This window comes from Balearica regulorum, chromosome 3 (genome assembly GCF_011004875.1).
Source record: "Balearica regulorum gibbericeps isolate bBalReg1 chromosome 3, bBalReg1.pri, whole genome shotgun sequence".
In the NCBI taxonomy this organism is placed as follows: Eukaryota; Metazoa; Chordata; class Aves; order Gruiformes; family Gruidae; genus Balearica; species Balearica regulorum.
In genome coordinates, this window is record NC_046186.1 from 60,629,269 (window position 1) to 60,657,132 (window position 27,864).

The 27,864-nt window shown below is 36.0% G+C and overlaps 1 protein-coding gene across 2 annotated transcripts in view; it reads left to right on the forward strand.

The window, feature by feature from the left end:
* The window catches only part of LAMA2 (laminin subunit alpha 2), a 379,509-nt gene that overhangs the window by 167,378 nt on the left and 184,267 nt on the right, over positions 1–27,864 (forward strand). For both annotated transcript variants that reach the window (XM_075748052.1, XM_075748053.1), the window contains exon 12: positions 406–579. In XM_075748052.1, coding sequence (XP_075604167.1) covers positions 406–579 — 174 coding nt within the window. The remainder of the gene's footprint in view (positions 1–405; positions 580–27,864) is intronic.

Consider the following 27,864-nt stretch of genomic DNA (forward strand, 5'->3'; position numbering starts at 1 on the left):
TTGAACTTGTAAGTTGTAAGGCTTTAGAAATGCAAATTATTATGCTGTCTACAACAATCAGAAAATGTATATCCATTTGTCAGCTCATCTTCTGTATCCTCTGTGACTGATATCCTTATGCATGTAAGAATTTTCTCCTCACTCTGGACCATATGAAACAGAGAAAGGAAATGCTTGCAGTTACTTCAAACTACTCAGAAGTTATAACTCCCAGTCCATACAAGAAGAGAAATTTCTGCTGTTATTACTTTGTTGTTTCCTTTGTTCCTAAACTGCTATTAATCATACAAACCTAATCAGTTTTTAAAAATGGAAGAATGAGAGGCTGACTATTGAAATGACTGATGTCCTAATTCTCACTGTAACGTGTTTTGTTTGTTTGGGTTTTTTTTTCCATCATTACAGATACAAGACATGAATGGCTGGTATCTGACTGGCTTACCGGGTCTCATCAGAGTTACCCCCAAGCAAAAGAAATTTGATGGGCATCAGCAGTTTAGCATCAGCAACGTGGCTGCGCGGAAAGTACTACCACAGACTTACTATTGGACTGCACCCAGTTCCTATTTGGGCAACAAAGTAAGTGCAGATGGTACTTGCCTAAACGCTAATTTGATTTATTGAGAAAAGAAATAAGGCTTTGAAGGAGGGTGGAACTGAGGGAAGATTAAGTTGGATAGCTATTTGACCAGCAAAATTGCAAGCAGGAAGGAATCAGGCATATGGAGTATCCTTGTGAGGCAAAAAGTTAAGTAGAGAAAATTATGTAAGTATCTTTGACCTTGCGCCCTCTTCAGGCTTCTGCAGTCAGGTATTAGAGAAGTCTGTATAGTTCGCAGCATTATTTTTTTAATGAATTATCTGGTGTTTGGTTCAACTTGTCCTGTTCTCTTCCCACCTTGTCCTCAGCTTTGAAAAACCAGTTCCCTCGTCTGCTTTTCAGAGATGTAAGTTGTGTATCAGATGTTGTGGGGGTGTGTTACAAAACTTTAATGTTTGGCAAGAAACTTGTGTGTGGGGAGCTCTCTGCCCTAGAACTCAGAAAATTCTGTTGTGAGCTCTGTGCCAGTTCTAATGCATATATTTATCCACGCCTGCATGTGTCCCTGTGTGCACATACACACATATTCATGCCCTGCAGGTTAATTTCAAATATTTGTTTTCTAAAGTCTTAGATGCTTTAGTGGTCTGACTATCAGGCTTCTCACCATTAGACTTTCTGCTATCATACATGATGCCTTCATGAAAATCTCATTTTTTTTCCAGAGAGGAGAATTGAGGACTGAATGAGTCCTAAATGTGAAGCAAGCTAAACAGTTTTCCATTTACCATAACCCCCATTATGCTAAAACTTGTCAGAAATGCTAACGCTAATACACTTGAGCACATTTTCCTCTGTAGTCTCTTCGGGCTAGTCAACCTCTTATTTATTTATTTTCTTCCTGCTGGCTGAAAATCAGCATGACAGAAGGTAAGTGAGCATGTTGAAACTAAATAGCATCATTCCAAAGAATTGGGCATCCTGTTCATGGCTATAAATTGTTAAAGATAGTCAGGGTCATTTAGCCAGGCAAGGGAGAGTTTCTTCTATGATCTTCCATGTCTGGTGAACTTACCCTGAGATATGAACTGATACTTTTCCAGACAGAATTTCATCCTGCTTCTATTCAGTGAGCAAAATAATGGTAAGATTGTGCACAAATTATTTGAACATGGAAGATATTTTTTCAGTGTAATTTGAAGGTCCTTTGTGGTTACTGTCAGATATCTCTGTATGAATGAAGCAATTTGCCTTAATAACTGAACCATATAAAATTTTGATACTACAATAATACTGAAAGCACTCACAAATTACCACAGTACATCTTAACTGTCATGTTGCATCACGTAAATTATAGTCATAATGACATGCTTAGGCCATATGATTTATGCTATAGAAAGTGAAATGGAAATAGAATATTGAGAGTCCTTATTTGTAAACCCAATAAAACATTTCTCTAAATAGCTGAAACTGGATAAAACTGAATAGCTGAAACTAGATAAAAACATCCTTTCTGGAGAGTGATTGCTAGCTGTGTTCCAGTAGAATAATTGGTATCTCAGAACAGGCAAGATTCTTTAAGAATTTTTGTCTTAGGAAATGTAGAGAACAATTTAGGAAATCTTATATCAAGATGTACACTTCTATTGTAATTTATAAACCTTGTGTCACAGAAAACTGCCTTTCATTTTTATTGTTAAAATTATTGCTCCTAAATACCATTTCTCAAAATAAAATGGAGTAACAAAAGGTAGTAACCGTCCTGCATTTCCTAGTTTTCAAATATAGCTCAAAAACCTTATTTAAAATAATTCTTCTAATATAAAGTTGGCATGTTAGTCATATGCCTCCACAACGTTGATTGCCATATGTGTGCTATCTGCTTGTTTTACATCCATCTCCAAATGCTTCTTTTGGATGAAAAAAGCATTATAAATAGGATGCTCCTGAGCGCGCAGCCTTCAGCCTTTTTCATCTAAATCTGGGTGACATTAGCCTATGTGATACTGGTCTTTGACTGTGTCTCTAAGGAGACATTATAAATAACAAGAAGCTACAGGATTCTTGTTTATGTCAGAGTGGGACAAGAACATGGGCAAATTCCTTTAACATCAGTATATACTTTTAGTCTTCTAAATATATATGCTGCTACCAAAACTTAAACTTTGTTATACAAATACAGATAATTTTTTTAACAGCCAGATATTTTACCTGCCTGACTATATAATATGCATTTGAACTGAACAGTTGAACACTGTTTTTGATGCAGAATATGTTTGGGAGTAATCTGGAAGAATTTAATTTCTAGAAATAAAATAGCTACTGGATAATTTGGGAGAACAGATTTAAAATGGCTAGTATTAAGGTTTTAGTAGGTATCATAAAACGGTTTATCTTCCTGCCTGCCTACCTTATCATAGCTTACTGAACTGAGGATTGCAGCAATCATGAGGACTTGTGGTCTGTTAGAACTTCTAGTTACTGAAAAATTGTCTTATTCTATCAACTCTAATTACATTTTAAGGTATTTGAAAACCCCCTTTGGTTTTTGTTAGGAGTTTCTTAAATTGTTTTAACAATGAATCTAGAAGTTTAAACTAAACTTGTGTCCATGCTAAAATATTTTATAAATTTGTCTGAAAGTGTTATGAGTTACATTCTGATAATGTTTGATCAGAGTTCTGAAAGGAAAATATAAAATTAGTTAAAAATTAGATGCCAAATTCAGCCGGATGACATGAAACACTTCTTTTAAGTCAGTGTGGAAAGGGTTAAGTGTCCATGATGTTTCAGAAGTCTGACATTATGTATATGCTCTGTCTCTCTTCCTTTGACACTTCAGCAAAAAGCAATTTGATAATTTGTATGTTGAGTAGAAGCCATTTACGATTAGCCGAAAGAAAACATGATATGGAGCATATCTAAATAAACATTTGACACCCCCCTCCCGTGACACACACACATGAGGGGCAGCTGAGGCCACTTAAGATTCCATGAGGAAACATCCATCTTTGGGTAGACAAAGTCTCTCTGCTTTATTTTCTCTCTGCTGCTGCAAATGCTATGTTCCTTTCTCTGCTAAGGGCCAGCTTTAACCATCAAGGTGGAGATTTACCCTGCCTCTTTCAGATGGTTAGGGCACTGCTCTTGGTCAGCAGTCACAAGTTAACTCAGCCTTTAACTGGAGGCGGTCCTAGAATCCACATCTCTGAACATTGTTAGGTCGCAATACCCTGCAGTCGTACAGAAAATAGATAAAATATCCCCTCTAACTCCTCTATCTGGGTTTTGAGCGGATATTAATGCTGCCGTTACTCATGCTGCAGGCAACATGATAGAAGCCCTAAAACACCTCTGCTCAAAACCACTATTTGCTTACTGACAGATTTTACTCAGATCGAGCACTTTCTTGTATCAAATGTTGTTTTACAGGAGTGATTTGAACTAGTTGTACAGCACAATCCCATTCTGTGTAAGTAAGGTTAATGTAATTTAGTCCATGAAGCCAGGGCATGTTGAAAATTAAAGCAAAAGATGCTTGAATAAAAGGCTTTGTTAGCTCTTGGAAAAATTCTAGCACATTGTGTTGGTCAAATCCATAGACTTAAGCGGCCATACGGTAGATACATTGTTCGTTCTCTGACCTCTAGTTAAAATCAAGTCAACAGCTAAAAGTTTTGTGTAGAGTCTGTGCATACAGAACAGGAAGGGGACTTGTTTGACTTTTAACACTCTCACTTCATTTATTTTGCCTGTTCTTTTAGAATTAGCTCTGTAACCTTTTTGCTGACTTACAGAAGTCAATGTTTCTTTCAGTCCAGAAAGGAAGACACTGTAATAAGCCTGTAGTCAATACGTACAAACTTTAAAAATCTATCAGCACTTTAAAAGTACTCTACTGTGGAAAGCGAAAGATTGGGATGGAGTGAGCAGTTTGTTTTGTGACATATTATCTATTGCAGACTGCCCAGAATACCTCATAGGATTAAATATTGAATTAGAAAATAATCATAAGCTAGGTTCTTGTGGCTTTTATGTTTATTTCCTTCCATTTGTTTTCATTTCTTAGGCAATTCTGATGCAAAAAGCAGAATAATGCAAAGCAAATTGCAGTCTACAGCTCCCAGAGGGGAGGGAGGCAGTTGAAACTCAAAACATAAAGAAGCGTAAATAATACAATAATCAGCTTGAACAGAAATGCCAGGATCAATTGTCCTAAATTATTAATGCATCTAAACCCAGAAAGCTTCATCCAGTATTGTCATGCTTTCAGATCTCAACACTTTCTTATTCATAGGACATGGTGGAGTTAGATAAATCCACAACTCTGTTTCTTGCTTTTACTGCCTGCCTCAAAAATCTAACTTAACACCTTTTGGTATCAATGGATGAGATGCAACTTAAATTGTTATTGGAAGCTACTTTTTTCTACCGTCAGTTTGTTTTGAAGTCCATTGGCCTCATGAAAAGCAGTGAGTGACCTAGCCTACATAATCCCAACACTCAGCTGTGTCTTAAATTTAGCCAGATTTTTTTTTTAAGCATGTGTCTGTATTGCTTCTATTGTCAGGGAAGCGAAGTAGTGAAACATAGATGGGCTGATGTGATCTCCCTTTCTGCACCTTTATAAGATACTTCTTTCACCTCGTTATATGGATAGTTTAGGCCCTCGTGTAAAAGATTTGGTTCCCTAGTGCAGACGGGTTGTCCCAGTCTAAGCAGACCAACATTTAGTAAAATAATGGCAGTGGTTCAGGTACCTGCTGTGTGAGAGATTTTTTCTGCAGTGATGGTTAAGTCCAGTACTTTGTGATGAATTTACCTTTTTTATATCCTCTGCACAGAAATGAGTTTCAGCCCCAGATTTGAATGTGTAACAAAGAACATCTCCAAGCTTGCAAAAGTAAATTAGGGATGGAGTTGGGAATGTGATCCTCAAATATAAGGCATAATGTATCAAAAACAATTTTGTACAGACATTTATTGATTCTTAAATGAAATAGTTAAGTTAGATGCACGTTATCCATACCTGTAAAAGAAACATAATAGGCATCAGCAGCACATAGTACGCAAAAAAATCTCCAGTCAGTGTAACGCCCCTGGAGTTATTCACAGTTGCTGCAGATCCTCAGATTTTTTTTAAGTAGTGTCAACAGCCAACACATGGCAGAAAATTAAAATGGTTCATCTGAGTCTAAAGAAAAATATCTTTTGTAAAGACAGCTACTTCAGTATCTTTTGTCTTTCATATTTGAATCCATTCTTCTGGTAAAAAGCTGGTTTAGTTTATTGATATGTTTTTATTTTTTAACAAGTAAACCTTAAAGTAATATAAATAATGTAATTTTACTTTAAATCACAATCTGAATTGCCTTGACTGAAATTAAGTCACTGTGGTAATCAGACTCAGTCAACAGTACGAAGATGCCTTCAACTTACACCAAACGTGCTGCTTATTTTATTAGCACTTACTTCATTGTGGCTTCTACAAATTGAGATAATAGGCAAATTCAGACACGGAAAGGATGAGACAAATATAGCAGGAATACAAGTGAAGAGCAAAATATTTTAAAGATCTGAACCACAGCTGACTGATGCTTCCTTTAAGTTTACTTAATTTGTATTACACAATTGGGTTTAGATTCTTTATCATTGCTGAAACATTCTCTCAGCACAGCACCATGAAATGCATTCTTTCACATCTGTGGCTAGACAAATTTTGCTTGATCCCCAGTACAAACTGAAACAATATCAGGACTGTCCTATTTGGGGTTCAGCTGCCCATGACTGTGAAGAACCACCAAGACATAAGTAAATTTTGCACACTTTGCTCCTCATTAATGCTTTTAATGATGCTTGGATAGCCTGTTGGGACAGTTCAAGTACAGCTACTATTGTGCTTGCAAGGAAAACTAAGGATGCCCAGTAGACTGTTACGGCCTCTTTGCACCTTGGAAATGAGTTGAAACGAGGCTCAGAGTCTGACTAGCTAAGTCCACTGACTGCAGTATTTCATGTATCCCGTGATACATTTAATTTCTTTGTGCTAGAATCATTTCATACTACTGTAGAGAAAAGAGGAAATTTATTGTTGGTGAAATTATTTCATAAATCTCAAGTGTCCTTTGCGTTACCTGCTTACCCAAGTCTGCCTTGAAGGCAAGAGTTTTAATCAATAGTGGCAGCTGAAAAATGGAGAAACAAGCAGGAAATAAAGTAAGTTCACAAAAGAAGGGGTGTGAATGCTAGAGTGAGAATACTGAGGGGTGTTAGGAAATAATGAAGAAAGTAAATTGGGGAATATGCTTACCAGGCTGAAAAGTCTTACTCTTCTTATCTCTGATCCCAAATGCTAAAATACTGAAGGATCCAACAAAGCAGAAGAAAAGAAAAAAAGTCTTTGACTTGGAAAGAATTAATATCTCTGGCAATTTGTACTGAGGGCTAATCAACATGCAAAGCAGCATGGTGATGGTGATTCCTAAGCTACAGATAGCTGAATTGAACAGTGGCTACTTAAGACTGCAAAGGAAAACCGAAGTTTGTGAAATGGAGGATACATGGGAGTTTTGTTCCTCTTGTATGCCTTTGCATGCTAAGTACTTCTTCAGCAAATAAGCATTTGCTTTGAAAATTATATTTGGAGTTCCCTGCTGATCACAGGTTACCTGGAAGTAAAGGGTTTAATGGAGTTTTACTCAACTTATCCGTTTATATTAATCAGACAGAGTTTATAGTCTAGACATGTGGGTTACACAGGAGTGTGATGAAGGAATCTATGCCCATCACCAAAAGGGTATACATAAGAACTACTGCCAGGTGATTCTCAAAATGTGAGAGCCACAGAGAGGTAGTGTTCAGTTCAGTTTCCACATTTCCCTTTATGAATAATTAAGTTGCTATTTCTGTTTGATTTACCTGTCCCTCTCCCCCCCTTTAAATTTAAATAAATTACAAAAACTTGAAGTAGAATGTAATTGAAATTGTTGAGTTTATAACTCATTAGTAAAACTGCATGATGCCACTGGGCTTTAGTTTTGTAATTTTGTGGTGTTCAACTTTTTCTTTCCACATCAAAAAGGCGTTATGCAGAAGGGCAAAAGTATTGAGAATTTCTGATGGTGCACAAGGGAAACAGCCTTTTCTGCAAACCGTTTGTAGTACTTTCAATCTGTGCTATATTGTTTTTGAAGTTTGGCATGCTCAGTAGAATCTGACAATCTCAAAATGTTCTTGACATGAAGCTTCTCTACAAGATGGATGAATTCTATTATTTCCATTTTTCATATAGGAATTAGCATTGCTTTTCTTCTCGTCTGTCTTCAGAAATCAAGTTTTGGTGCCTAAACTTGATTGACTGACTTTACCCTGTGTCACTGAGAAATTTTAAGACCAAACCAATGTAGCACAGGTGCCTGAATCCAAACGCTAGTCACCTGTGTACAGATGCAATTAAGAAGTATATGCATGTGAATTGGTGTGACACATATTTAACTGTATGAGTGTTATGTGAATTTTTAATCAGTTCACAGGTCTGAGAGACCTAATCCAACTATGTTAATGGCATTTTCCATCCATTAGCATTAACAAAAAGGTTGTATATTTAAACAACAAAACATTGGCAGGAGTCACTATTTTTTCACACACAAAGCACCATTACTAACTATACTAGAGAAGAAGGGAGAGTGGTTTATCAATGATTGAAAATGGTGCAAATTCAATTACGATATCATTAGTGAAAGAAAACTCAAACTGACACTCAAAGTGTATACAGAGAGCTGCTTCTTATTTTATGTTTGTTTATGGGGAGAAGTAACCAGTACCACAACTAATTATAATAACAATTAAATGAGAAATTTTGTAAATTCTATATATTATTGGCTTTTTCATGAATGATTGGTGAGTGGTAAGGCCATTATGCTGTGAGTGCCTTACTCTTTTCAGAGTTTCAGAGTTTCAGAGGGTGATATACCATGCTTACTAAATTTCCAGTCCGTCATCCAAAAAGTAAGTATCAAAATTATCACTTTTGTATATTTCAGTTTAATAAGAAAAAGAGAAAGGGAGTCCATTAGATCGTCTGATATGAACATAGTGTCTTAACATCTGTACTGGGTCTGTATTGCCTGGAGTTAACTTTCTTCGTAGCAGCCCATATGGTGCTGTGCTTTGCATTTGTGACTAAAGTGGTGTTGGTAACACAACAGTCTTTTGGCTGTTGCTGAACAGAGCTTGCACAGCGTCAAGGCTTTCACTCCAACCCTTCCCACTGATCCATAAGTCTTTTCACCTTCCTTCTATTTTCTCCTCATCCCATGTGAATGAGTGAGAGGTGGGTGGGTGTTTGGCTGCTGGCTGGGGTCAACCCACCAGAGCACACCGTTGAAAGTAATGGAAGAAATAGAACTTTGAAGCCTTTGACAATGCAGCAGTTGCAAGGAAAGTTTTCAGTATGGCTGCAATATGCTGACAAAGAATTGAGCAATGAAATTGTAACCAGAACTGACAAGAAGTACCACAATAGTGATCAGAAGCTTGAATTATTGGTTTAGTTTTAACTTGTCCTTTCATAGAGTTATTATTCTAAAGATTTTAATGTTATGAGTGACTCATGCTTTGATCTAATATCTGAACAGAGTATGAAGCATCCTTTAAATCCTGTAGGTCCTGTATCTCGTGTACACTAGTCCCTCTGTCTCATCTACCCTATCATTACCTGATTGCTAAAGATTTCTGAATGGACCCATACTGCTTCATTAAGCAAAGGCAAAATGAGGTCCATTACTTTATGTTCCTATTAAGTTTGCATACTGTAAGCTGATCTTTAGCAGGACAGAATGATGGGGCAAAGATTTTATTTTCCAGAGAGGGACTCTAGCAAACTACAACAAATTTCTTTAGAAAGCAAACCTCAGTGGAAATTTTAAATATTCAGTAAGTTTCTAGAAGTAAGGTTACCCTAACTACAGAATGAACTGGCCTTTGTCTTCCTGCACCCAAGAGACAAAAGGGTTAAGACCAGATATTTGGCATATTGAAGGGATAATCATGTGCTAGGACCCCAGTCTGAACTGTGATGAATTATTAAACAAGTGGTTTGTTGGGTGATTGAATATTACCTGCAAAGCACTGCTCGTCTCCTTGAGGCACATCCAGAGCTAACTGAATTGAGCCAATTAGACTGACTGTCTCTTCAATGAGTTGTGACCTATCAATGGTAATAGCTTATTATGATGATAAATGAACCCATCTCTCAAACTGAAGCCTGAGTAGACACTTCAGCACTTTCCCTGAATCATAGGGCCATTACCTATCAACTTCAGATTGACAGGAGCGGCAGCAATGAGAGAAGATAGCATGCATGAGTAGACATAGATGATTGTTTTAGCCAAATGAATATATTTGCACTTATTTTTGGTGAGGTTGTTTCATGGTTTTGGGGTTTTTTTTAATGAGCCTGCCTGAACAGTCCATATTTCACTAGAAGTACCTAACATTTCTCACAATATGTGCAGTACCACCCCTGTCTCCTGAAATGGCTGGATGAATTTCTGATTGGTATCTACACATCTTTTCAGTCTCAGAAGGTCTCTGTATGTGATACAGGAGAGTCCTTTATTCTAATTGAAGAGCTTGTTTTATTTGTTTGGCCCTCTTAGTCCTATCAATTTATTTTCCAGAGGTAATTTCCTCAGAAAAATGAGCAAGACAGAGAAACTGTAACATTACCAATGTTTTTAATTATTTTATTATAAGTTTTTGAAACCTTTAAGTATCAATTATCATGAAATACTTAAGTTCCTTGGTTAGTTCAACTCCTTTTGGAGACAGGAAGATTATCCACAGTGAAGGCAGTTGTTTTAACAACTTTCTGTGTCAGTTTTCAGTTTTCTTCTGGGCTTTTTTGGTGTCATTCCTCACCCCCTGAAGTTAAGGATTTCCATGTATTTGATTAATTAAAAATGGCAGTGCCAGCGAGACATACCTTCAATTTACTGTCCTGAAAGAAGATTTTGGTTATGACCCAATTTTTAAAATGAAATTGCATAAGACAAATGGTTTACATATTCCTAAACCGTATCTGAGTTATCCCGTAAGATAGCTACGGCCTGCTCTGAAAGTGTGGCCTGGAGTCAGTACTCCTTTGAGCGAAAGGCTTGAAGTCATGCAGCTAACCAGTTAGCCCAGCAACCACCTCTGTATCCCTGCCTCTCCCACACTGGGTGCTTCCTACCAGGTTTCCCGCGGCGTGTCCTGGTGAGCCGTGCCTCACTGCAGTGCGTACTGTGATGAATAAGGCAAAAACTTGCACAACGCCAAGTTTTCTCTGCCATGAACTGGGTGGCATGTTTGCAGCAATATTAACGGATATAAATACAGTGAATAGTGATCCATAGTTTTCCATCAATATTGTATCTTCCACGCTCCAGAAAACCATAGCACAGGATTTCATTTACTTTGATGGTTTTTTTTCAAGCTCAGGTGATCAAAGTATGTCATAATACAGATGAAATTTTTCTTCTTACATATTTTAAATTAAATGCAACGATACAGAGCTATACATACATCCAGTCATTTTAAATGTTTGCCAAGTTAAAAAAAAAAAAGCAGATGGAAAATTAAAAAAAAAAAGTAAAATGGAAAAGAAAACGAATAGATCAGTATTCTGTTCATTAGCTATGGAAACAAGATTTCCTAACTTAATAAACCTAGACAGTCTAAACTAATAAAACTGGTGGACTGAAACTGCATTTTCTAACTTACAAAGTAGATTTGTAACAACAGATGCCTTTAAAGCTAATCAAATAAATAGATATATTGTTTGGTCAGCTGTGTCTTATTACTTAAATGTGTGAGCTAATTCTGTTTAGTTTGCTGTGTTGAAAAGTCCTTTTGAGAAAGAACTTTTTACAGTTTTGTTGCTGAGATGCATTTTATGTGATGCGCAGTCCAGTAAATTATTCCTCTCTTTCATAGGTGATGTATTAGTTCAGTTTAGATAGACGCACAGAAATCCAGTTTTGTCACTGTCCTGTGTCTTTTGTTTTATGGCAAATATATGATACACCTACATTTGAATACAAATGGGTTTATACATTTGTCTCATCAGTTGAACGAAAATATGAATGTATGACACAAAGGATGCAATGGAATAAAACTAGCCATATGAGATTAAAAAAAACCTTAGAAAAATATAGGAATGATCAAGGCAACCTTTCTTAAACAAACCTCGGGCCTTTATATTAAAGCTAGCTGACAATTCTTCATTAACATACTGGTTTAGCTTGTCCCACCAAGCATTTTCAAATTTTCTATTGAAAAATTGCAGTGAGATACTTTGTTTCAGATTCTGGACAGTGGCATTGCCAGATAAAACCTTCTGAGCCTGTCTGGCATTAATGGCAATGTTCTGAGCTACTGCAGGATGCCTTCGCAGATCTGTCATTCCTATTTCCTTCCTTTGCAACTGAAAAGGGGTTAGCAGTAGTAGAAAAGTTTTAACATTTGGTAACAAATACAGCAACTCAAAATCTCTTATTCCCACCATGAATATGATCAAGTAGATGACCTTATCAGTAAATCATCAGACTCATTACCAAGCCTTTCCAGAGCTCCGTGAAAAAAAACATCCCATTGCCTGCAGTGTTCAAAGAGATAAATGATAGCTGAAGGATTTGGGAGAGTCAAAAGAGCTCTCCAAATCTCAGAGTATATTCTGACTGTGCCCAATTCTGAATAAAATAAAAGTGTATACACTGTGTAGTGGTGGTCTCATCAAACTGTGAAACCTGTATTAAAATGTGTGACAAAACAGGATTGTTCATATAATTTACAGATTTGCAAATCTAATGTTTTCCTGAAAGTTACAGACAAAAGTAAAAGGAAATAAGAAAAAAGCTTCCAAATTTTCAATGTAAGTTTTTGTGGGAAAAAAAAAAATTATGAATTTGACATGCTTTATTTAAAATAATGAAATCAGCAGGTTTCCCCTTAAGTTGTATTTGTTTGAAAATATTTTTACTGATTCTAGTATACTTCCGGTCTACCATCTTCATAGCCATTGAGAGTATTACTCTAGGGAAATACAAAAAACTTAGCCTTAGCTATTTTTCCTGTAAATAATTATTTAGCTGCTTTGTCTACTTTCTTTCCAGCACTGTGAAGTGTTTTCTATAATTGCTTTTGAATAGTAAGATAATTCTGGGATATCAGCTATAGGTGCATTGTACAGAGTATTACCTTTGTTCTGATCACATATTGTGTGTTCCAAAGGGTAAGTGCTTTTGCTTCTCTCTCTCAAGTTTTTTATAAGATAGTTCTTTCAAACTGTCTTTCAGTATTTTCAATGGCTAATGCTGCAGATTCATTTTAGAAAATGGTTGTTCTGTAGATCTATTAAATGTATTACCACAAGCAAATCTCATTTTTTTTCATGGAGACAGCTAAAGTAAATACTAACAGTAAATCTACAAGAAAGTATTTTTCTGTTTTCTTCCAAAGAGTCCTAGTGTTTTTAACACAAGAAAACTTACTTAAATTGTTATTTAGGTTTCCTGTATGTATTTTGCATGTTTTATATACGTATGTATTTAGCATGTTTTATTTTTTTTTGTCCACTTAAAATGGACATTTTGCTGTCCACTTCTGCATAAAAGATACGCAGAACGTGTAGCTATGTTCTGCTCTGTAACAAAACAAAAGACTACAGAAATTTTGGGCAGTTTGAATATATCCATGGCTTTGTGAGTTGGAGATGACAAATTATTTACGTAGTAACATCATGAAATTTTTCTTATGTTTACAGAGAGGACATTATTCTAAACAGATTTTGATCTGACCTACTAAAGTCATTCTGACATTTTTGCAGCACAAATTTAGTTTCATATCCAAATGCCAAAATCTTCAGAGAGCTGAAAAGCCTTCAGATTCTCTACCTAGGTACCTCAGATTTTTCTGTTGATGCTCAGAGGTGTAGAGGAGAACCACACCAGAAATAAGTGTAAAGTGACTACAGTCAACCATGTCTTTGAAAATGATATTCCAGAGTTTCTTGCCTGTTCAAGCGCACTGTTTTATAGTGGAAGGCCCAGTTTTCATGAGTACTACAGCATGTATGCTACTGCTGCAGCGTTTCATAAAGTACTGGACATGTTGGTTATTTACTGCAATGTGATCATTTTGCCTGAAGAATATGGTGAATTTAAGCTTCTCTTACAAGACAGGATTTATTTTGCTCTAGGCAGGCAGTGAGTACCACTTTAAAATAAGTGGATGTTAATTAATGCTTGAATACAGCACATATTATATTGGATAATATGGATACAAATCCACACTATTAATGAAAAAATCCATCATAATGAGTATATTACCATCTATGCTGAATTATGATGAAAGTCTTACGGAAGGATAAATGACATCCATTGTAAAACCTAATGGCTATCATTATGGTCAGTGTTAAAATAATGAATACCAAATGAATGAATAATAGGAGGGACACGAGAGCTAAATTTTATTCATTAGCTGTGTTGGTAAAAATATGTAAAAATGGTAAAATGGTAAAAATGGTATCACATTGGCAAAAATCAGTATCACAGATTTTTGTACACATTTGAGTTGATTGTGCATGTGCTTTGGGCAATCTGGGACTGTCAGAAAAATTTGAACATTGCAGCAAAAAGTTCTTAACCATTGCACTAGAAGTACATACATACGTTTTATGTGAAATATTGAAAGTTCAAAGAAAATAGTCTGAATATTGCCCAAAAGGCCTTAAATCTTTTCTTCTTTTCTTTTCTATACAAAGCAACTGAAATAGAAATCCCAGCAATATGACAACAGAAATTAAGACATTTTGTAATTGGTGTGCTTTATTATCCTGACTGCATGAAGTGAACAAAAGCATGAATAGCTAGTGACTTGAGCTGCCCTAATAAGTGCATCAGCATTCAGCATCCCAGTAAGAGCAAAGATAAAAGCACACCCCCCCCCCCCCATAAGGGAGCTCTGACGACAAGTACATGGTATGTTCAGTGAGCTCCTCAAAATTCCCAAGGTTCTTAGAGCTGTCTACAGGGCTTATTTGTCATCGTAGACTCTATGAGAGCTTACAACAGGTTCTCTTAACTATTTATTTATTTATTCCATGTTAGATTTTGTGCCAACTCTCCACAGGGACATTGAAATTGCTACAAGCTTCAGAGACAATTATGTTGACAAAAATACACATGATCCCACTGAGTTCTTGTTTTTAGGGAGGAGAAAATGAAAAAGTGGCGTTTGTGAGGGGATTGTATCTAGGAAGAGTGGATGCATGCTTGCATGTGGCCTAATTCTCATCTGGATGAGAAGAAAACGAAGTATAATTTTGCTAGAGAAACATGGGCCATTTTATGGAGGATTTTTTGTATTTTGAAATAACTAAGGCAAAAATTCTCCCATGTGGTCTCAATCTGTATTGGGTATACTAACATATGTTAGCTATTCTATTACAGGTTTTTGATCTGGACATATATTAGGTGTTCTGTTCAGCAGCTCTGTATCAGATATTCTACAGTGGCTCTGAGGAAGAACTTTCACCTGAAATACTGAGAGAAACAGGAGCATGATGTGTAATAAAGCAGTAAACTGCAAACGAGATTCACACTGCAGATCTGAGAAGAGGAATTTGTCCTGAGAGAGAGATCATAGATTCAGGTTTAGAACTACTCTTGCCAAGTAGTTTTATTTGGCTCTTCAGGGAAAACAGAGAGAGATGTGGTAATATATTACCTTCTGAATATGTTGCTATTATTATGATCATAAGGTACCAAAAGAAAGGTTTATACTTCCAGGTTTTGACATAGAATCATAAACTTTCAGTATCTTTCTGAGGAAAAGACAAAGTTTGGGAATATAACAATATCTAAACTGTACCGGAAAGTATATCCAGCCCAGCAGCCTGTTTAATCACAGTGGTCAACAGCAAATGCCAAGGGAAGAGTGTAAGAGGCAGGCAAGGATATAGTGATACTTCATCACATACTTTCCTAACCTCAACCAGCCTGTTGCTTGGGTACCTCTGAACTGATGGAGGTGTGTTTGTATTTAATGGTCTTCATCCTAACTGCAGATTAAAGATCTAACAATCAATGAGGGTCTTGTTTGAGATAGCAAGTCTGGTTCTGTGGCAGCCCACTCTGTGTCCTGCCTTCTACCATTGTTATTTCATTTTGAGTTGTCCCTGAAAAATGGTCTGTATGGGAAAATCTGGGAGATCAAAATGCTTTCTCTGTAGCCTCAGTTGCACTATTAAATGTTCTTTATATTTTTAAGCAAAAACACAGTGTTTTTGTGCTAGGTCTTAGTGTTGCTTTACTTTGTCCATTTACATTGGCAAGTCAGATAAGTTGTCTGGAGGCAAAATTACCTATGCTTTGTAAAGAAATGTAGATGTTTTCCATGATGTCAAAGCACAGACTATTATACTTGCTTCTCATCCATCTGTCTATGCTGTAAGTTGCTGTCTATTACGTTTGACACTGATCAGAAAGAAGGAAAATATTTGGAGATTATATCATTGAAAATCCTTTCAAATGTCTCTTTTTCAGGGATGAGTTATTTCTGTCTTCGCATTATAATGTTCTGCTAATTAGTTAAAACAGTTATGTTAGCAGTGATTAGAATCTGTATGTCCCTGGCATTAACACATTCTATGACTTTGCTTCTATAAAGACTAAAAAATTTTAAACCTCTCTGATTCAGGTTAGTATCAAAATAAATGAAGGAACAACATATTGTTATTACTCTTCTAATTTATGTGATTGTATCACACTGCTTTTTTGTACTGGAGTGCATATAAAAAGCAGTGAACCCTGGAAAATGACCTGAGCCTGTATTAAAATAGCTAAATAAGGCTGAAGAAGGGGAAGCAATAAATCAAATCAAGTACAATCATAGGAGGATATGGAAAAGAAGAATTAGTGTAACTAATATTCAAGGCATATTCTGGCATTTCTTGAATGGGCCCATGCAAAAGAAGTTATGTTCAAAAAATATCTTTCCCAGCTTATGTTGTCTCACTTCTGTTGCAGAAATTACGTTAATACTACATTCTCCAAAACTTGCTTTGATGACCAAATCTTCTCTATTCTTGTAGACACCACAAATTGCAGATGGCCAGTTTTCACTCAACGAACAATAGTTCCATTGAGGCTACTCTTGCTGTTTCTTATATAGTGGGATCCAGGCTAAAGCTTATAAATGTCTAACCATTAATGTAATGTTGAAATGTTGTTAGTTATATCTTGTTTCACATGTGTGTTAAATCATTGATTAAGCCTTTTAGATATTAAAACACCATGAACTTGAAACCAAAACCTTCCATTGTAGAAATTACTGCTAGAGCATTATGACTAGTTATAAATTCCTTACCAAAATGTTCAAAGGGAATTGTGGAGTTCAAGCACTTTGTGTTATGAGTTTGGGAAGCAAGTAAGCAAATAATTGTGCAAAAATGCATGACACAGACAGTTAATCACTTCAGAGTTCCTCCTCCTTCCCAAAAGTGAGCTGCATTAGGAAATTAGAGCTATAAAAACAATCTGACCTGAGAGATTCTCGTGCGGTAGGGACTGAGGATTAGGTACAGCTCCAACAGTCAATTCACTTAATAACGTCTCATGTCTGAAGTTACATTATCCCCTATCTATCTTTTATAGAATCCAGCTAAGCTAGATCAATATCCTGAGGAAATGTGGCTTTCTATTTTAGGATGACATTTTCCTTCTTGGCAGGATATTATCGTCATACAACATGTGTACAATATGGTACTAATTTATGTCTGTATGTTAGTCTCAGACAAGTTGCCTTGCACAGTGTATTAGGACTTACAACTATTACTTCAGACAATTTTTAATGCTCTTAAAATATCATATACTTCCTCATTTTACTGTAAAATTATACTGTATTGAGCAGAGTATGGAGTTGTAACTCTACTAAAATTAAGGCCTAATAATTTAATAATAATTTTCATCATTAACTTCTCATTCCAGTAGGCTGAAACTGGGGTAGTAAAATGGTGCTCGGGCCACAACTCAACACACAAACTTCCGCATTCAACCGTAAGATGGCACTTGGATGGAAAGACTTTTAAATACACAGATTACCAAAAATGAAAACAAAAGTTTGCAAAGTAGTTTTTGAGTTACGCTTTCAGAAGTATTGTTCACATGGGTACTTTAAGGAGACATCTGTATTAATACACTGAAAATTGCCGGCACCCATTCTCTAGTTTTGAGGCAAATGATGTGGGCATACTGGTGAAACACTATGCTGTTGAATTAGTAGCAACTATTTAAAGAAGTAACAATATAGTGTAACTAATAAAAATATTACATTACTTTACACTACTTAAATCTCTGATCCTCCAAAAGAGAATTGTCCCATCCAAACTATAATTTGAGAAGGGCTCCTAGCCCATACAGCCTCCCAGACTATTCCCAGGAGAATTTAGGGAGACTCCTTTTGTTATTATTTTCTCTTCCCTCTGTGCTAATATTTTGAACTTCTCCAGAATTAAGCAGAACTACATTAATCTAGCTGAGCGTAGAAAAACTTCAAACCACATTAATTGTTTGACAAGATGAAAATCACTAGAGAAAACAGTTTAAAGCAGTTTAAACAGTTGTGATTTGCTGCCTCACCATGCAGTTTATCAAATGAACTTCCTAAATGGGAAATGCAGAAACTTTGCCAAATAATTAGTTCTATTCTGGTGTATTACGTTCACAAGCCAGTCTTGATGGCTTCCTATGTAACCAGAGGAGACAGACAAGTTCCCCCAAAGGGCAATTCACAGCACTAACTTATGCTCTACATGAACTTAGGGATACACTCTCTTTCTCCACTAACAGTGGAGAGACACTAAGAATATCATTTCTAAAATTAAATAAGGCATCTAACATTAACTGGGCTTAGAGTCACTGCAGTTCCCACTTTAACTTGAAAGTATTCTGTTTTGAAAAATATTCAAAAGTGCTGACAAAATGTAGATAAAAGGAACCAAAACCCTGTCATGGTTTTCATGAGAACTACCTTCATGAGAAGTACCTACATGAGAGGTACTTCATGAGAAGTACCTTAATTTGTAAATTCTGTTGAAAATCTCTTTGACAGTCTACACTGGGCGCTTCACCTATACAGTAAGTTTAAATGTAGAAAGTCTCATTGTGCCACTGCTATTAGATATATCATAGAAACCTGTACAGACAAGTCAGATGTCCTGTGTAATAACACCCGGATCTCCCAATCAGGTGAGGCATTTCACAAAAATAATCACTTGTCATTTTTCTCAATTTACACATGAAACTAAGATACAGCATCCTTTGTATAACACAGCTATAAGGAAACTATAGTCAATTTAATTTGTAAATAATGGTTTACATTATAGAAATGTTTACGCATACATTACTGAAATGTTTATGTGTGGCAGATTATAAAACATAAGCTTTCTAAAATATAATCTTTAAAGCAAAACACAAAATGTGAATACATTGCTAGAATCATCCCATGTTTGCAAAGGTCATTTCTCCATCCAGTCATGGCCACACATTGTCCCAGCGGCAAATATAATTAATGCTTGTATGAAAAAGTACTATTAATAAAAATTTATGTATTTTAAGTTTCTGCATAAGATGAAGCAGCTGGAAACCAGTCAACAGCACATGCCCAGTCAGCAACAGCACACAACCAGCCACTTGTTTGTATCCTCAACGGTCCAAAGTGGTATTTATTAGATAATTGCCCTAGCTATACTGTTATCAGCAGGGTGGTGTAAAAGTTCTGAACTAACTTTAAATTATCTAGGTTGGGTATTAATTAACTGAATTAATTAACTGAATTCCCAATCTTAGTAGTCCAGACTGCTTCCAGTCCTCAAGTTAACTAAAGCACCTCTGCATGTAATAATGCATTAATTTTTGTACAATTTTGCACCAACATGATGTCATGCATCAATTAAAAAAAATCTAAAGTAATTTATATAATACACAAAAGTAATATAGAGAGCGTATCTAAATAGGGAGATAACTCAAAAGAGAAAGTGAGTTGAGAAGTAGTTTTAATTGCTCGGAGACACATGAGAAGAACCCTGAGTAAAAACAAGGTCATCCTGCGCCAGGATAGATTTCCAGGAAAACATAGTTACTTAACTTCTGTGGGAATGAATTTAAATGAAATGTGCTGAAAGCTGCGTAAATATTCGTGCCACCCAAGAGAGTGTGAATGTAACAGCAGTTCATGTCCTGATGGATAGTCAGTGCTTTCATAGCCTGCTTTGAACTTTAGCAGAAGCTCTACAATGTCCTGGGAGGCCTGCCCTTACTGAGCAGAAATTCCTGTTTTCTTAGAAAACAGCAAATAATACTACACCCTGGAGACACCTTTGTTTTAGGGTAAGCAGCCAAACTAACAATCAGTTGTAGACCCACTGAAATTATCCAGCTCAAATATATTGCACACTTTGATGTTCTCACAGTCTTTTCTTCCTTGCAGCAGCTAGAATTTTAATCTGAAAAAGGATAATCATAATTTTCACTGCAAACAATTCATGTGCACTGGAATTAGGCAGCATTAATTTTAAGGGTGAGGAGAGACAACCATGAAAGAAGACCAGGGATTCTAGCAAGATAGGAATCATTCTCAAGTGTGTCTCAGTGAATAATCCATCTTTCATTGAGCCATGAAATAAAAAAGTTGGGGCAAAGAGTAGTGGGAATTTGTTTGGATCAACTAATGATAAAAACATTTTAATTTTTTTTTTCTGAGCTAAAATAAAAAACTGAAGGATTTCTTTTTTTCTCCCAGCTACAATGAGAAACTGAAGGATTTCATTACAGGTCAAAGGTTTCATTTGACCCAGAGCAGATTTTTTTGGTTTGCATGCGTTTATTAATATGAAGAGAATTAACAGCACATCTGTGGAAGACTGGTAAATTCTGTTTTGTCAGTTTAGCCTCTGAAATATTTTTCAGATGAAACTGTCAGGCAAACTTCCTCAGATTTTCTGAATAATTCCAGCACAAACAATATAGCATTTTAAAAGTGAAATTACTTCATTTATTAAAATGTAACAAAACTCCTCAGATCAACTTTACTCTTATTTCAAGTAATTTCATGGTATCAATGTTACATTCTTTATGTGCTCCTTCTCATTCCTTCTTTTGAGGAATAATGGTGACAATAGAGAATTTTTTAGAAACGTCCTTTAATCACCCAATGATGTGGGCATCTTTTTCTCTTTGCTTTTGCGTTCCCACAAAAAGAGGTTAGAAATTCTTTGCTATTGCAGAAGACACTAAACTGTTCAAGGGCAATGTGGTCAGAATGGTGTATTAGAACACTGTTTCTAGCCCTTACATACTAGCAGTCTGACTCCTTCTTTCCAGATGAGGCTAAACCCAATTAAATACATATCTCAATTACAAGAAACATTCATCTAAAGTTTTGTTTGGTTTTAGGGGTTGGATCTCCAGACGTCCCTTCCAACTTCAACCATTTTATGATTCTGTTGTTCTATGATTAGGTAGAGACCCACAAGAAGTTGAGTATTAGTAACTACTTTAAAATTAAAATTATTAAAATAATTAAAATTATAGAAATTGAAAGTTTTTACAACTTACTGTGCATCACAGAGATACAGTTGACTATTTGGAAGTCACTGTATTGTAAATTATTGCATTCTGCTGTTGTTTTTTAATCTCAGACATTCCTGTTACTCTCTGGTGTAGTACAGTACTATGACCTATTTCAGAGATGAAGAATCATACTAGAAATGCTAGATGCCAGTACCTCTCTTCAGTGCCTGAGTTCACAGTAGTTGAATGGCAGTAGAGAGATCCACAGGGACTAAAATACAATGAGAAGCAGTCTGTGTCTCCTCTTGCATATGGACTTTGATGAAGGTAGTTTTTCTTTAAAGAGTTGAGTGGCTGGCACGGTAGAAGTTAAGAGTTCTTTTAGTTGCGGTACCTTAAACTTACTGTTCATTTTAACCAATTCAGTCAGTAGGTAAATAAACTGAGATTGATATAACTGGTTAGATGTAAAGCAATGTGTTAATATGGGTAAACTGTTGTAAATACTTGAATTAGCAGCAAGTTAAAGTCTTTGCAGAGCCTGAGTCTGATCATGCCATGTTGAGTTCTACTCTAAAAGCAAAATCTTATATTGAAAACCGTTGAACAATTAATGTCACATAGAATTTACCATTGCTTCTTCACCATATTGAGAGATCAGTCCTCCAGAATACTTGCCTATTTGCTTGAATCTCAATGAACATTTTGTGATGTATTTTGGCCTTTTCTAATTATATTTTTTGTGGCACATCTGTGAAGTGCTATGCAACTTTAGACACCATAGATTCAATTCATTGTATTGAAATTCAGCTCCTTGAATTGACTTCAGTGAGACCTGAGATTTCTTGGATTTTAGAAGAATTTTATTCCTTACCTTCAGGTATTTCTCAGATGCTTCTTATAAAAAGACTGAGTGTTTTCCACAAGCTGTAACTAAAAATATCATTGAGACATTTTCTTCTGTTTCTAGTAAGCATATCTTGATGTTTGCAAACTTTACATGATAATCTCAAATCAACTGTTCCAGAATGAAAAGTAGATGGTATGGTGGGTTAACCTTGGCTAAGGGCCAAACTCCCACCGAGCCACTCTCTCACTCTCCCTTCTCAGCAGGACAGAGGGAGAAAACAGGATGAGAAAGCTCGTGGGCTGAGATTAAGACAGAGAGATTGCTTACCAGTTACTGCTGTGTGCAAAACAGACTCAACTTGGGGAAAATGTATTTAATTTATTGCCTGTTAAAATACATTCAAGTAGTGAGAAACAAAGAGAAAAAATTTAAAATTACTTTTCCTTTGTCCTTTCCTAGGCTCAACTTCATTCCTTCACTCCTGATTCCTCTACCCTTACCTGAGCGCTGCAGGGGAGGTTGAGGGTTATGGTCAGTACGTAACAGTTCCTCTCTGCCGCTCCTTCCCTCTCATGTGTTTTCCCCTGCTCTGGTATGAGCTGCAGTCCTTCAGGAAAAATCAGCTCCAGTGTGGGCTCTCCATGGGCTGCAGTTCCCGTCAGGAAAATCTGCTCCATCATCTCTATCCTATATATTTTTTTCCCTTTCTTAAATATTTTTCCACAGAGGCACCACCAATTTGGCTGGTGGGCTGATGGGCCTGTGGTGAGTCGACTGCAGAGCCAGCTGGACCATGCTGCGCCTGGCACGGGGCAGCCCCTGACCACTTCCAGAAACATGACTCCTACGTTCCTCCTGCATTCCTCCAAAATCTCACCACTTATACCCAATACACTAAAATACACTGTATTACAGAAGACGTTGAGGAATAAATCATTAAGTCAATAGTCGGGCAGAAATCCCTGTGGTTTTTGAGTGCATGAGGATTGAATTGGGCCTTGAGGACTTCACTATCTCGAAAGACGTAGCTGCTGTATTATATGGTTTCCATGTATACTGATAAAATGCTTCCTTATGACCGTATTTATTTTGTTAAATTCTTAGTTGCAGACATGTAATAGATTTTGTGTCTCGAGTGTTAATGGTATGGTGTGTTGCTCTTGGTTCCATGACTTCCCATCAAACACCTGGCAGGAATGATTTGGATGTGAAAGGTATTATGGGATATCACTATTATTCATCTGATAACCTAGTATTTTGGTGGTTTTCAGCACAATAATCCTAAAGTAACTGATACTAGACTTAATACCATTTATCCTGAAGCATATTTAAAGAGAAGTATAAACAGGAAATAGTTTGACCTTCACTTGAAACACATTTCAAATTCTCCACAGAAGGATCTGAAAAGTATGCAGAACTGAGGCTTATGATGATTCAGATTGCAGTCCAAGTAAAGTAAAAGTTTTATGAAGATTGCTTACTGGTGGCTGGAATGCTGAAGGAATTAATGGGTCTGAAATTTTTATTAAAACCTAATTGCAGGATTTAAACAAACTTTTTACCATTTTACCCTTTACAATTTTACCATTTCATTGAAGACAGATTTAGACCAACCCTGAATATTTCAAAATAGAACGCCTACATATAGCAAATGACAGGCCCAGATACTTCTTTCTGAGCAGCATTATTTGTACAGATGGCTATGAACCTGATGTTACACTTCACTATGGAAAAGTATTTTGAAAAATATTTCTTCATCTAAACTAAAATCTTTTAGAATCATGTTGGGAATGCAATGGAATTCCACACACATTGTGCAGGACTGTAAAATTTTTCAGTCTTCCCAAATATGCATAACTATATATATTTTCCTTTTAATAACTTTAATAAAGTAGGTGCACAAGAGTTTTATGTACAAAGTTTATTACAAGTCCATGACAGTGACAAAGACAATGAAATAGGCAGGTGTGTGTACGCAGGCTGTCTGTTACGCATGTCACACAGGGCTTGCATGCTTTTTAAAGTCTGTTTCCCAAGCACAGCATGCTTATATTTAAAAAAAAAACCAGCACCCAATGGCCTGCATGTGTAGATTTGTGCAGATTTAGTATGTAGCTATTTGCTCTCTGTTGTTTCACATTCCATTCTTTCTTTTACCTCATATAAGATGTTTAGATGTTTTGTTTTGAACTTCAGCTACCCGCTTTCTGTTCTACATTCAGATATTAATGAAAGATACTGATTACAAAATTCCTAACAGACTTAAGTGGATACAGCACAGTACACATCTTCTGTGAAAATTAGTGGAAAAAGCCATTTTTCAAGTGTTAAGTAATAGTAGTTCTTGCTAGCTGGCCTGGGACACTTATTCACTACCCAGATATTGTTACCATTTTCTTTAGCTCTTCAGAAGTGAGATATCAACACCTTAGTTGGCACTTGGTGCTACAGGAAAAGACATATGCCTTGTTTGCAGAAATTTTCAGAAATCAATTAAGTTCATGGAGCTACAGCAGTTTCTATCAGCAGGATATCAGTTCTGAAACATCTATGAGAAAGTAAGAGCAGCTGTAGGTAGTCAGAGGAAAGGTCTGTCTAGCCTAGGAAGTGGTGTCCAACAGTGACCAATACTGCATGCATATGGAATAGCATAAGAAAGCAAGCAAGCATACCTCAATGCTGTCTCGCACACCAACCCAGTATAAGGCAAGTTCAACACATTTCTTGAGGTAGAAAATAGTTCCATTACATTCTGAGGTAAGAGAATGAAATGCTGAATGGATTAGAAAATACACAGCATTAGGTAAAAAGTTATTTACTTATATTCTTAAACCGTAATCGGTAGTTAATGCAAGAGTTTATGAAATGATAACAAATAGGCCAGTGCAACTAGGGGGAGGGTGGGAAGACACAAATGAAGAAACAGATTTCTTACATTAAGAATGGAGATCATGACAGTGGAGGACTGAAAAACAGTGTTGGACCTCATCTCTGTCCATCCTAAATTTCAAGCTCTAAGAAATTTTACTGTCAACAGTGGGGAGACGAATTTATCTTACAACCAAGTAAAGTGCAGAAGGTCTGGAGCACACTGCTGAGTCAAAACAATGACTTGCAACCTGTAGATGGATTGTATGGTCAAAAAAACCCCCACCCCACTCCCTGATTATGTGTGATTAACTTAATACATGAGCATTCTTTAAATATAGAATAGCATTTGTAAAAGAGTTTATGGTGTGTTCTTACTGTGTCTGGAAACATGTATAACTTTGTGTAGGTCACAGTCTTCATCTAACGTATTTTAAACAACACTAAGTTAAGCTCAGCATTTTTAATCATTTTTTTCTATTGTGAAGTAAAAGCTCTTTTATCTGCATTTTATCTTCCAGCTATAAAGTTAATCGTTGTTTCAGACTACACCATTTCCATTAAATCTAAGGTGGCATGAAACCCTGCTAAATATTAAAGAGTTTGAGATTGAAGCAGAAAATTTACATTGTTAGTCAAAACTTGTTTTATTAGGACCTAGCAGCCTGGCTTACATTAGAACTGAGCAGAAAATACACATTGCCAACAGAAGCAAGAAGGAAGGAACACATTCAATTAAAGAAAATTTATGTAGGTATATAAATCACATTAATCACACTCAGAAGACCTTGTATTTATATATTATATATGAACTACATACAAGGATGTCAATTCTTCATGACGTTTATAGTTATTTGTTACACCAAGAATTCAAAAGATATTGAAGGGAAGTTAAAAGTTGGTATCCTGGCTAAAATATAAAATGAAGTTGAGGTTTTCCAATATATCTGTTGAAATTCAGGATAACATCTTGAAAATCTATTGAAACAGAGTGCATAGTAATGAACAATAAAAATTCCTAGATTTTATTAGATTCAAGACTCATATGCTGTTATTTAGCTTTAAAGATCTGGAGCATGTGATGAAATTCTATACTGAGACTTTACTGTTTAAGGTTGAAAAATTACAGTTATTCTTCAAACAGTTGCTTATAACGCCAAAACTCACAATGATTTCATCATTATTCTTCTGGTCTCTGATGCACATAGATACTGTCGTTCTCCATTCTCCAAGGATATAAATGAAGAAACATGAATCAGTCGGTTGCTAGAAACCAAACTTACATTGAGAGAAATTGATAGCTTAAACGGATTTTTTTATGCTTTTTTTAAATAATACCTCAATATTTGAATATTATAGCTGTTACATTTTAAATATGTTTATCCTGACATTAGAGTAAGGAGTGCTTCCAACTTCATAAAAGGATATTGGTCTTCATTAAAGGATATTGATGTGTCTGGGACTCTCTAGTGAACTGGAGATAGCCCAAAGGAGAGTAAGATTTAAAGAAAAACAGGAAGAACTGGATTTATTTAATGACAAACATACATAAATAAAATTAATAAGGACTGAAGCAGATGTCTTAAAGCACCTAAAAGGCAGCAGCTGTGTGGAGGAAAGGAACAATTTTTTCTTCTTGTCCATGTTGAATAAGACAGATAAAGAGTGAGCTGAAATAATGCCAACAAAGGTAAAACATACATTAGAAAAGCTTTTCACCAATAAAAGTTAAAAATTCAAATACATGGGGGAAGTTTTTGTAGCTTTATCATGGATGTGTTTGAGAACATTCCCAGTGGTACATGTAACTCTAGTATTAACATATTGCACAGAAACTCATTTCTCTTTCAGCATGACCCATGAGCTTTTTCATCTCGTTCTCTTCCCCTGTCTGGCTAAGGAGAGGCAGTGAGAGAGTGGCTTGGTGGGCACCTGACAGCCAGCCAATTTCAACGTACCACAAAAATCTCACAAACTTAGAGAATACCTTCAGTCTCAATATTCCAATCGGTAGCTTTTAACAGCACCAAGCTTTCGAGATCAAACATCCTAATCAGACTCATTTTGGTGGAATTACTTCATCCTTCCTTATTAACACTTCAGTTGATCATCTTTAGCTAAGCTCTTCTGGCTGAACACCATTAAGTAAGCTATGGAAAAAGTGTTCTTGCTTTTAGGTAGTGTCAAGAAAAGAATGGCAGTCTATCATTTAACTTTTGGTTTTCAATTAGTGATCTGTTGAAACATCAGTATCTCCCTCCTTTAACTTGGTTGCTCTTTGAGGATCTCTGTGTAGATTTTTTTTTTTTTCTTTTAATTATGCCAATGGCCTTTTCTGCATCCCAATAATTTTTCAGACTTGAATTTTAGTCAAGGAGTTGTCTGAAAGATGATGGATCTATCTTTCCTTCTTTCATACTCAGAAAGAAAGAAGTTTGAAATATATCTTTTCAAGAAGGCACTGTCCAAGAAGGAAGCTGCCAATCATCGAAGGTGAGAAGTATCCACACTTATAATAACATCAACCAGATATAACATACCAAGTGCCCATGTACTACAAGGCAAGGAATTTCTTTATAAAAAGTCTCCATAAAATTGTAAAGTGTCAACATCCACAGAGAAAGCAAATTAAAGGAATCTGTTTTAGCTAATAAGGTCAAGTATACCTTCTGGAAAGGTACAAAAGATACAGTATTGAGTTAGATGACTAAGTGGATGTGCAGATCATTTTTCAGTAGAAATAATTTTTTCACATTATTTTTTTCATTGTTGTGTGTGGATACTTACTCTACATTCATCCTGTACATTCACAGTGATCATATTGGATATAACTTCAGATAACTAGACTTCATGTATTTATTCTCCTCTAAGCTTGTGAGGTTTGTATTAGTTTTTAGGTGCCTCCGATATTTTCAGAAGATTAAAATAAGGTGTATATAGGACAATATGATCACATAGTTTTCATCCTCAATTTGTTATGCAGTATATTCTGG